This window comes from Panthera pardus, unplaced genomic scaffold (genome assembly GCF_024362965.1).
Source record: "Panthera pardus isolate Hobbes unplaced genomic scaffold, ASM2436296v1 HiC_scaffold_24, whole genome shotgun sequence".
Taxonomy (NCBI): Eukaryota; Metazoa; Chordata; class Mammalia; order Carnivora; family Felidae; genus Panthera; species Panthera pardus.
This window is the reverse complement of record NW_026526810.1, coordinates 103,121,589-103,133,867: the sequence shown is the minus strand read 5'-3', so window position 1 is coordinate 103,133,867 and position 12,279 is coordinate 103,121,589. Positions and strand designations below refer to the sequence as shown.

Here is a 12,279-nt window from a genome sequence, read left to right as displayed (position 1 = left end):
ACCACAATGCCATGATCACACCTAGCATAATTAACTATAATTTCTGATTATCATCCAATATTGAGTCTATAATTCAGATGTCCCTGTTTGTCCCCCAAATGTGTTTTGGTAGCACTTGAATCAAGATCCAAATGAGGTACACATTGTATTAATTATTACATCTCTAAGTCTCTTTTGATCTACACAGTTCCTATTTTCACCTCCTTTTTTGTTTGTTTTAATGCCATTGACTTGTTGAGGAAGTGGAGGCAGTTGTCTGCAGAATGTCCCATCTTGTGGGTCTGTCTCTTGCTTCCTCATGTTGTCATTTAACCTGTCTTTTGGTTTCCTATAATTCCTGTAATGGGAACTTAACTCTAAGGATTGATCAGATTGAGGTTAACTTTTTTGACAAGAATGTCAATGGTCATGATTTTCTTCATATTGTATCATCTCAGGAGACACCCAGTATCTAGCTGTCCTATTCTTAATGATACTAAGATTCATCAGTGAATTCAAGCGTTGGGAGCTTGATTGTATTGTATAGTTCTCCATTGACTTATATAATTATTTTATTCTTTTATATTTTTCTGAATCAGTTACTTCATTAGAAATATCTCAACGATTATTTCAAATCTATTATTTCAACTTACTTTTAACCACCTCCAAAATTGAGATCTTACTACCTCCCTGACAATTTTCACTGAAGAAGAGAAAGGTCATGCAGCACCTGGGTGGCTCAGTGGGTTAAGTGTTTGACTTTAGCTCAGGTCATGACCTCATGGTTCATGAGTTCGAGCTCCGCCTCAGGCTTTGTGCTGACAGCTCAGAGCCTGGAGCGTGCTTCAGATTCTCTCCCTGTCTCTCTCTGTGCCCCTCCCCTGCTCACACTCTGTCTCTCTGTCTCTGTCGCTCTCAAAAATAACCATTAAAAAACAAGAGAGAGGCCACTGTGAGTATTCTGGAAAAGTCTTTGTGGAAGAAAATAAATTGGGCATTCAACTTTTCATTCAAATACCATAGAATATTACTTATTCTGGGAGAGGAAGCCAGTAGTTATCCTGAAAGAAGTGAGTTAGTAAAGATAAGAGGTAGGACTGGGTTGTAACAGTTTTCTGTAAATGTAGATAGATATTGAGCCCAAGATTCCCAGTAGAGGATAGTCTTTGAAAACTATGTATACTAAAAGTATCATTTCTCCTGTCTTCTTTAATCACTCCCAGTGGACATTTGCCTCTGTGTAGGATGTGAGGTGCTGATAGATGCTGTTAAGATGTAGGGATTGCCCTATCAGCCCTCTATCAGTGCTAAGCTGCACCTGTTCTCCAACCAAATCCCTATAAGAACTGTTGGGATCATGATCCCACCATACCCCCACTCCCATTCCAGCAGCTGCAGCATAACTGGAGCCAGTTCTTAGTAGGAGATTTTTCCATGATGAGAGTGGACAAGTTGTGACATGTGGGCCTAAAGTCCCTGCCTAGTGACAGAAGCTGGAGAAGAAGGGTCTGGGTAAGGCCTTACCAAACAGCTGTGGACTCGAATGGCCAGGGTATTGCAAGTACATGGGGATCCTTGAAGGTGGCAACCCTGTATAGGAATCTTGACCCTTTTAGAACACCTAACTATACTCTGCCACTGATGGACTGGTGGCCAGGGCAGATTAGGATGGGAACTGCAGAGTGTGCAAAAGCAGCATGTGCTCTGGGGAGGGGAAGCAGCTTGGTGCTGGCACTGCCAATGGTGTCCCCCTCTGCTGGAAAAGTCACCCACAGGTGTCATGCTTACCTCATTGGGCCTCACTGTCACCCCATGGTCCAGAAACTCCCCTGTTCTGTCATAGGAGCCATGTTCTCAGACTTACCCATATTGAGACTGAGCTATAATTTTTAGGTAGTGATATCTGGTAGACAGTTGGAGGTGCTAGACTAGAGCTTGGGGGTGGGAGGAGATTAAGGTTTAAGATAGATTTAGTGTACTCTGTACTGGGCGTCTCATTGGTTCTCACGCTGTTTTAGTATGTATTTGCTCTTTAAGGTATCTGGGAATATGCAGTGAGATTATGATCAGATGGAGTAGGAGGGTGTTCTGTTTTAGTAAATGCACTGGCAGGAAAGTTACCAGGGAGACTTCAGGATTTAATCTCCTGACCTGGATTGCCATAGTATCAAAATATGTTAAAAGCAGGTTTGGCATAGCATCAAGGGGCAGGACAAAATAGGAAGCAAGTGAAAAGTCCAACCTTAAAACTAGAAGGAAAGTTAAAGGTAGAATGGGTTCAAATTCTCTGTTTAAGGAAGACTCCATCTAAGCCTTTGCAACAGCCTGTGACTTGTGACCCTGTGAAGGAAGAACAGCATCACCCTGTGTTCTCCCCTCCCCCATTTCCCACTCCTGAAGTAGACCTTTGGGCTTTATTGCTTCTCATCTAAGCAGCCAGGGAAGAGGAGATGGGGTGGGGAAGAAAAGGGCAGTGCATCCAGCCTCCTGCTCAGTGCTGCAGGAAGCCTGAAGCGAGCTCTAGCTAGGGCTCCGGCAGCACCCTGCAGGCGGGGGGAGAAGCAGCTGCTGCTGCTGTTGTCACTGCTGCCACTTGCTGGGGTCCCAGCTGCCCCAGGGATTACCTGGGCATAGCATGTGAGGCTGAGATTCTGAGACTAACACCCGATCTCGGAAGCGGATGAGGTCCTGGGCACAATGTGAAGGGTGGAGCTATGAGCTGTGGCGGTGATATTGTGAAATCCATTTACCAAGCAGGCACTCCTTCTGTGAGTGAGTGCCCTGTACGATCCGATGAGCTTTTCCGTTCTGAGCTGTGGGCAAGTCTTCTAGGAACCCATGCTGATCAAAATATAACCTGGCCTTAGTGGCAGAAGTTCAGCAGGTGAGGGCGAGCCTCTGGACTGCACATTGGGAGACAGGCCTGCCCCACTGTGATAGGCAAATGGACAGGGAAGGTGGGCTTTCCCAGGCAGAGTCACACAGGCCAGAGAAGCCCCACCTCCGCTTTGACAAGGGTCTGGTGGGTTGGGAGAAGCTTCTTAGGAACTTGAGGGTGAACTGGGGAGTAAAATGACAAGGAGCTACTTATGTCCTTTCTCCTGGGTTTGCTGGCAGTGGGGTGAGGTGCAGCTTAAGGTCTAATGTTAGCCAGGTGCTTGCTGTCTTTCATACTTAATGGAGGCCCATTCTAGATGCATAGATGACTTATATCCTAAAAAATGTGACCGGATTACCTGACCCTCAGGTTCCCCTCAGATACCAACTTGTCATTTCCATGACCTTCCAGGCCTTGTTTGGGGTTTTGTTTCTGCTTTTGTGTTCCTGGAATAACCATCTGTAGCTTTCCCATTTTAAGATTTTCTTCTCTTCTGCCTCTCACACCTGATTCTGTGAGATTCTCCCCTTGCTAAACCACCGAGCACACTACCCCCGCCTCCCTTGGCTCTGAAGGGACGCCATCTGGGCAGGCCACCGGGGTGGGCACAGCTATGGGGCAAGAGGAAGAGGGCTTCCCTTTCATTTCTGCATCTTTTTTCCTTGGTGGTTGCCTTCGAGGACCTGACCTCCTAAAAACAAAACAACCCCCTCACCCCAAACCCTAGACTTGTGTATTTAGACATAAATGTGAGTTTTATCACATTCCCTGCCAAGCCGCTGCCTGACCGCTCCCTTCTCTGAGCCACGGTGGCAGGAGGCATGGCGTTTTTAAGCAGGATGAATTGCTGTCTAGTGGCTGTTCTTCTGCACCCAGGGCCATCAATCTTGTCTTGAATGCTGGGCCTGCTGGTGTGCCTGCTCAGGCTCATCTTTCTGGGGCAGACTTATTTACGGAGCCATGGCAAAGGTAATCTCACTGACCACCACCCCACCCCCCCCACCCCACCCCCCCCCCCCGCCCTCCACCAGCCCATGGCCTGGGCCTCTCTCAGCCGCTCTTAAAAATAGCCTAAGACAAGAAGGAGAGCCAGGGTCCGGTTACCTCCTGCAAGCGGGATCTGATCTTACCTCACCTCCTGCGTCTGGCAGCTCGGCCCTTCTCAGGGGCCACTGGACAGGCTTGCAGGCCAGCAGGAGGTGGTCAGCCTGTCAGTCTCTGTCCTGCTTGGAGCTGGGAGCCAGCAGTCACTCCCCTTCAGGGAAGCAGGGGTTGGGGGGAAGGCATGGGGGGGATGGAGTCCTTCCCAGCTCTCTTTGCCCAAGCAGTTGAGTGAGAAATCTCAGCCATGGAACTCGTGTGTCCATTTGTGGAAGATGACAGGCTGTGTAAGGGATGAGGGTCTTCCTGGGCACAGGCCTGGAATTGCAGGGCATGCTTTGTTTGGAGTCATGACTGGCTTCCCCACCTTATATCTCCCCTTCCCTGAGAAGCAAACACCTTTGTCAAGTCCTGGACACTGGGGAATACCTTCTGTCCCCGTGTGCCATGTTCTTCTCTCACCTAAATCGAATCTGCTTCCCTAAAAATCTGCCTGGTAGAAGGGGAGGAATCAGGCTACAGCCTGGCCGTTAGCCCTAGCCATAGCAGTAATTCCCTAGATGACCTTGGGGAGCCCTCATCCTGTGTTAGGCCTTCGTTTTCTTCCTTGTGCAATTAAGATGGATAATTCTGGCTCCTGTCTTACCTGGAAGGGATGTGGTGGGATTGATTAATTGGACTGGGGAAAAAGGAGTCTGGAGTGATTCTGTGTCTGAAAAATAAGGGCGACAGCACTGCATTTACACTTGGATTGGTGAGCTTGCATCATTTCTTCATCAAACATGCATCTGTTTGTGTGTGTGTGTGGGATATCAGTACCGGTGTGTGTGCTGGGGTGTATGTATACGAATGTGTGAGTGTGCACACATTCATAGAGGAAGTGGCTTACTTCACAGCTCACTGGTTGTCCACACTTGTCATTTGTCTGCCTCATGGCCTCCCCACCCCATTTTGTTCTCTTGGATATGAAGGCTCTGGGCTCCCTGTCCTATCTTATAGACTTGATCTTGGAATCCCTTTAGTTCCCTGGGGAGATGCCTGAATGGCAGGTACTGGAGAGGAAATTAAGGCTGAATGAAAGACAGTCATTTTCCAAAAGCCCACAACATTCAGGCCCTAGCCTTGCACCTCTAGTCTCCCATCTCCCTTGTCTCCCTGACTCTGCCCTCACCCTCTAGTTACGTTGTAAGTTTCCTAAATTTTGCCACGGTCTTTCTCACCTTCAGAACCCTGCACTTGCTCTTTATACCGTTTGTTTGGACTTGCCCCTTTATCCCTTCACGGAATGTTTCTGAGCTTCCTTTGGGAACCACCTTATGCTTCCCTTATCCTGACATCCAGCCCTGCCATGAGACCCCACAATTCCCTATTCTTTCCCAGCGGTGGCACACAGCACACCTTACTATAATTGCTTATTTCACTGGGTGCCTTACGGCCAGAATATAAATTCTATGAGGACAGGGCACCTCTTGTCTTACTCAGAATTGCCTCGCATAGTGTCTGCCCTCTAGTTGGGTCTTGGTACATATTTTAGTCAATCATGAATGAATGAGCAAACATGATAAATGACAGGCAAGTAAGAACACAGTGCTCCTGATGCCCATGTGCCTTGCATAGATGAACACGCACAGCTCCGCTGTCCGTGGGAGCCCTTCGCCACCACCCCCACCATCGTGCTGACAGCCTTGATAGGACAGCAGTCTCATCTGGGCGCCTCGGTCTGTCTTGGGATTCAACCTTGTCCACGCACCTGATTGCACTTCAGAGAAGGTAAAACCAAGAGCTCAGCTTTCTAAATATTTGTTGCTGGGAAAGCTCTGGGAGGGATCTTGGGCAGCCTCTGAGAGGAGTATACTTTCCCCAGCACAGCTGCTGGGGCTGGTGGCATCAGTGGCATCTCCTGTTCATCTCTCTCCCCACTGATTCACGTTTGAGTGGGACTCAGCCAACTTCCAACTTTTCACCTCTCCTTCCTGTCCAGGTTTGGTCCTGGTCCAGTCCACAGGGTTGAGCTGCTCTTCTCCCCACCCCACCCCCATCCCCCACCCCGCCCATCCCCTGGCTCCCAGGAGAGCCTCCCCTCTCCAGCTCCCAAGCTTCCACAGCTGCCTCAGCCGCAGGTTTGGAGGAAGCGGGCTTGCTGCGACTGACGTCTCCACCTGCTGGCCGTCCTGACCCTTTCTGCTTGCAGCTCTCCATCCCTGCCGCCACTGTCGCCGTTACAGTGTGGCGGCGGCGGCGACTGCTGCTGCTGCAATATTCTATAACCCAGAGACCCCAGGTGGGAAGCATGGCCCGGCAGATGGCACGGTGTGCTCCTCCTACAAGGACCTACCCCTGCTGGATGCTCCGAATAAGTTTCCCCTGAGAAAAAGTCCAAGGGGGAGGTAGCTAACCCTCTGACTGTGTTGCTGTTCCCCCCTAGGGACCCTTCCATGAAGACTGAGGCAGGCACAACTGCTGAGAGCCTGCTGACATGACATCGGCCACGGAGTTTGAAAACGTGGGCAACCAGCCACCGTACAGCCGGATCAATGCCCGCTGGGATGCCCCGGACGATGAGCTGGATAATGACAACAGCTCAGCCAGGCTCTTTGAGAGGTCCCGGATCAAGGCCTTGGCAGGTACCATTTGGGGCCATGGGGGTTAGAGAAGCCGGTCTCATAGTCCCAAGGTTCAGTCCCCTCCCTGCCTGTGGCCAGCCTTCTGCGTGCATTGGCGTGAGCCCTGGCAGGAGGTGATGGAGACATGGCTGTGTGGCTCAGGGAGACTTGGCCCTGTTGGGAGGGAGCAGAGGCTCCCAGGCATGCCCTAGTTCATCCCAGGTGGGAGGTGGTGCCAGGTGGGCCCTGCCCTCTGCCTCTGTCCTGAGTGACCTGTGGCCAAAGTGAGAACTGAGAGAGAGTCTGGGCAAAGGAGTGTCTGAGGGGCTGGATGGCCAGGCAGAGGGGTGTGCAGCTTCATTATGCACCTCAATCTCCTGCCTGGTTCTGGATAGAGAAATTATCATCCTCCTCTCTGTTGTCCTAAAAGAAAAGTGTGATTTGATAGGACATTGAGAACAGGTAACATCCTCCCCACACTGGCTCAGGAAGCAGGATTTTCTAGACTAAACCTCTTATCCTTAAACTGGAATTAGATTTTTACTTAGATTCATAGTAGATTTCTGTGTGTGTGCATGTGTGTGTGTGTGTGTGTGTGTGTGTGTGTGTGTGTGTGTGTGTGTGTGTGACAGAGAGAGAGAGAGAGAGAAGGGGAGGGAGGGGGAGATCTTAAATCTCCAGCAGAAATAGTTTGTCCTCCCCCTGCTGGCTGGGATATGATTCTTGGGATTTTTTTTTTTTCTTCTCCCGCCAACCCCTGTGACCACTGCTTCCCTGGAGCCTGGCCCAGGGTAGCTATATTCGGACACTAAGTCCTTGGCCAATAAAGAAAGTTTGAGTTCTGTGGGATAGCGTGTGGGTGGGAGGGCTGGGGGTAGATTCCATCATCTGCTCCACCAGTTATTAACCCAAATCAGACTTCTTTCCCCATCTTCACCTTGTAAGAAGAACCCAGACTCGCCCATAAGCACTTTCTGGAGCGATTCTCCCAGTGTACCATCATCACTTAGTGGCCCTATCTGAATTTTCTAGTAGTATTCTTCTACCTTCTCTCCCTCCACTCTGCTCTCAGATGCCTCCAACTTCAGCTAACCTTGAGTCATGAGCAGGGGAACCATAGTGACCTTTCACCTTAGGAGTAGCTGGGCTTACCTTACACTAAAAGGAATGGGGTGTCTCATTCCCTTGTCATGATGGGGAATCCATTCACATCTCAGCGATCAGCTTTTGTGTTCTTGTTCTTGTGAGACACTCCCTTTCTTCTTCCTTCACCCCCTCCTCTGCATTCCCTACCCTTAAAAATTCCTTCCTTGGTTTCCCTTGAGGACAGATAATAGCACTAATTCATTCCTTGCTTTGCTTATGTAATCTTAACCTCTTTAAATAAGCAAACTAGGAACCCTTGTCTTGCCAGTCTGGTTTTACCTTTTTTCTATCTGCGTGCCAGCTGGGCCTGACTACATTGACCCTGGTGATAGAGGTGGAGGGAGAGGGGTTCCATTTTCCATATGTCTTGTCAAAGGACAGTATGAGGAGTGGGACTGTCTTTGTGCAGGGATCCTTTGATATGTTTTACAGATACCCTATTTTTTAAGAAACCGAGGAAAATTCCATTTTAATAGTTATTTATTGTACCCCTACTATGTATAAAGCTAACCCCATGACCAGACAGAGAAAACCACGGAGATGAATTCAACACAGTATCTGTCTGTAAGTAGTAGTTTATGATCCACTAGGGAAATGAACAATGTTCATAATGAATTAGCACAAGTACAATTAGAGAAGAACTGTAGGAAAGGCATATAATTAAATAGCAATGAGAGAGCAAAGGAGGAGACTCAGGAATCGGGGACTCATTTGTGGAGAAGGCCCTCAGGAATTGAAGGGTGCATGGGATCTTGACAAGCAGGTGGGGTACAACTTTATCCAGTTGGACTATATGAATGGCAGCCAGGTCTGATCAGGTTAGAAAACTGGTGAAAGTAAGTTGATCAGGTTACTGGAGAAAAAAGTTCCACAGCCCTGCCTGTGTCTCACCAAGAGTTTGCATCTCGTCTACCAGAGAATCTGAATTACCCCCAGGGGAGAGGGGGACCACCGAGCATATAGACTTACATGCCTGGACCTTAACAATTTAGAACATCTGGCTAACAAGTAACCATGGAAGTTTAGGATCCATTCAGGGTTTTAAAAAACAAACAGAAACCTAAGTCAGTCTACTGACTTTACTGAGAGTCCACTCTGAGTGAGCTGTGGGATAAGCGAAAGCTGTGGGAGCGTCCAAAGTAGAGAGGTCAGATGGACCCGTTCTAGTGGGTAGACAGAGCAGAGAAAGGGGCTGTCTGTCTCCCTCAGTTTTAACTTCTGGATGTTTTTCTCTTCAGTGTTGTCTTTGGGGCTGCCTTGGCAGCCTTTCCAAAGAGGCTGAGGAAGCAGAAGCACCTCTAGTTCCTATCATTTCTGCATTCTCCACAGCCACTCCCCCACACCTAAGCACATGATGGCAAGGAAGGCATTACTGTCCCCTCTAATGCTACTAGTATGGAGGATGGTTGAATCAATTTCCTGTTTTATAAAATGGGGACAGTAGTTCTTTCCCAAGGGTCTTGTGAAGATCAAGTAAGATAAAGTTTATGAAAGTTTTTTATTAGTAATAAAATACTAGGTGAATGTTAGTATTTACAGGAAATCTTAGTAATATCTTTCTGTCCCTTCTTTTAACTTCAGACATTCATGATCATCAGTCACAGTTCCAGTTATCCTGACCTGTTCCAGGGCCAGTTTCTTCCTTCTTAACCCCACCCTCCTTTGTTTCTGAAGGCCAGGGTTGGAAGAAGGAGCCAGGGACCAGGGGAAACTCCACTAATGCTTGTGTTGCGGCTTTTGGCTCGGTCTCCAGAGACCCAGTGCCCACAGGGATGAAGCCCCATGCTGTGTAGATCTTTCTCTTTAAGGCTGCCCAGCCAAGATCCCAGCTGTGTCTCTGCCATCAGCTGGGTGACCTGGAAGGACCAAGAAACCAAAGGATGATGAGGCTGGTTAGATGTCCTTCCGGGTGTGGCTTCTCTGGGTCCTTCTCCACATAGTGACCTGTGGTTAGAAATCTTGCAGTTGGTTAACAGGACTCCGTTTTTTTCTGCCCCTTAAGTCAACTTCCTCTCAGCTCCAGAGGAAATACTCCCTATTTTGCCTTTCAAATAATTCCCAGCTCTTCCTCCCTGGACTGAAATAAACAAACCATCTGGTTATTCCGTGTGGAAACTGCCACATTGGTATACAAATACCTGACCTCTCTCCAAATGAATCACTGTGGATTTGACACTGTGGGTCAGCCTGACTGAAATGAAGGGGGAGGTGGGCAGGAAAGTGCTGCAGAAGGCTCCTGCAAATAGGGGATGGATTTGACCTCGGCAGTGCCCAGGGAAAGGGTGGGGGCCCAGCAGGAATATTTGCCCAGTAGGTCCCTGGCAGATGTTAGCTCTCAGTGTCAGGCTCTAAAGCTGGCAGCACTCGAGGAGGTTAAGTGATGGGTCACCCTGAGGCTTCTTCCTGAACAGGGGCCGTTCTCTGCTTTGATGACTGCCTTTGGTACCTTCCTACGTTTAGGACCTGCTTTGAAAGATTAGAGGAAGGGAAGCAGTTGAAAAGCTCACCTTCTAATCCCTCCAAGCAGTTCTAGCCTTCAGGTTTTGGTAGAAAGGCTTCCAGTGTCTCCTAGAGCCACCCTCATCTTCACTCACACCCCTTTTCCTGTCCTCCCCCCTTTTCATACTGGGAGCCATTTGGTAAACATTTGTGGCTGTCTGGATGAGGGATGAAGCACTGCAGGCTGCAGGGAATTTACCAGCCAGAATGCCTGCCCTTGGTGCTCTCTCTCCTCATCCCAGAAGGGTCCTCTGCCTGCACGTGTACCCTCTTGCACCTGGCTGTGTACCCCAGTGACTTGGGGCAGGTGTGGCCCAAGTGGCAGAGGAGGAATGCAACAGAAAGATGCCCCCAAAAGATAAAACCTTGTGCCCTGGCCTCCCCTGCCTTACCCATGCACTCACGTTGAAATCTGGGCATCCCAAGTGCCACCTACTGCATGACTTCCAGCTCCTCAGAGCACAGAGGCATCTGGAAGGTCATGGTACAGAGAGCAATGCAGGGACTCTTGAGACGATCTGTGAGGAGAGGGCTCAATGTGTCCTTCATCATCTTCTGTGGCCCATTTAACACAGAGCCATCCTTTGAACACTTTTTGTTGGTTTATTTTTTTATGTTTATTTTGAGAGAGCAAGAGAGTGTGCACACGTATGAGCAGGGGAGGGGCAGAGAGAGAGAAAGAGGGAGAATCCCAAGCAGGCTCCACACTAGCAGCACAGAGCCCTACGTGGGGCTCAATCTCATGACCTGAGCCAAAATCAAGAGTCCGACACTCAACCAACTGAGTCACCCAGGCACCCCCAGAGCCATTCTTTTAAAACAAAGTGCACAAAATTGTGTAGCCCACTCTGGCTTTGCCTTTAAGTCAGAATCCAAGTGATGCTTCAAACTAGAAATGCCTTTCCTTTCTGCATTCTGTCTTTGCCTTCTTACTAGATTGGAGATGAGGTCAAGTGGTGAGGTTGGTTGAAGACAATTCAGAGGACACAACAGGGCAGCAGGTGCATAGCAGGCTATGTCCCTGTGCTCTGAAGCACAGAGTTGCTGCCATTTTGAACCTTGAACATCTTCCAGACCCACTTTGCCCAGGCCCCAAGGTTAAGTTCTGTGACTGGCAGATGTTCCATCAGAGCCTTAGGACAGGTGCCTTCAGACCCTGCCGCTCCCTTCCCACCCACGTTGGCTCCTTGGAAACTTCACAGAGAAGGTAGTATCGGCTGATTCCTGACTTTGGTGGCAAAAGGTCATGCTTGGCCTGTTTCTCCACCGGCACCAGGATGACACTGATTCCAGGTGTCCCAGTTTCCTGAGAAGGGCTTTGTGTCCAGAGGGTGAATGATTTCTTTCAGAGAGCAGGATTTCACCACAGTATGTGGCGGGCAGGGTGGGGAAGGTACAGGAGTGGGGATTCAGCAGCTTCTTGGCAGCCTACTAAGTTGACAAGTTCAGATGTAGCTGTTGGAGACCAAGGCATCAGGTGTTAATGGTCTGAATATCTCTGTTAAGCTACCTGTGAGAACAAAGGTGGCATCATTAATGAGGGGTTTTTTTTAATGTTTTCTTCTCTAATTTCAAAACACGAAATGGAGTTCTATGTAGAAACTATATATTGGGGAGACATACTATTCATGGAAATATGTATAATCAGCAACAATCATTTTAGTGTACTGTCAGAAAAAAAAATAATTGGCTCAGCAGCTTTTCCTCGGAGGTCAGCCATTATGAGTTCCACCCCCACCCGCTTTCCTGAGACAGGCCACTGTTCAGATAAACCTGCTAGTTACCTGTGCAGACAGATCCACAGGAGAGGCAGTGTGCCGTGGTCCAAGGCAGTTTCCCCAGCCCAGGACATAACACTTTCTCCCACTGTCCTCTCTTCCCTCTTGATAAAAGCTGTTCTTCCTCTTTGAAAACACTTTGCAGAACCAAGGCTGTTCCAATTCTCTGGGTGACTGCTATCTATCATTGTGAAGATGCTTTTCAAATATTAATACACTGAGGTTAATAATAAGACTCTCCCCTCCCCATGCAGTGCAGTCTGAGTGAGCCATGGTAATAGCCTCCTCCATCTTT

At 48.8% G+C, this 12,279-nt stretch overlaps 1 protein-coding gene across 1 annotated transcript in view; it reads left to right on the top strand.

The window, feature by feature from the left end:
* SPTB (spectrin beta, erythrocytic) overlaps nucleotides 1-12,279 on the top strand; it is a 127,577-nt gene that overhangs the window by 53,000 nt on the left and 62,298 nt on the right. Inside the window, 1 exon segment of the mRNA XM_019451557.2 lies at nucleotides 6,384-6,582. Within this exon segment, the coding sequence (XP_019307102.2) occupies nucleotides 6,435-6,582 (148 nt within the window). The 5' untranslated portion in view covers nucleotides 6,384-6,434.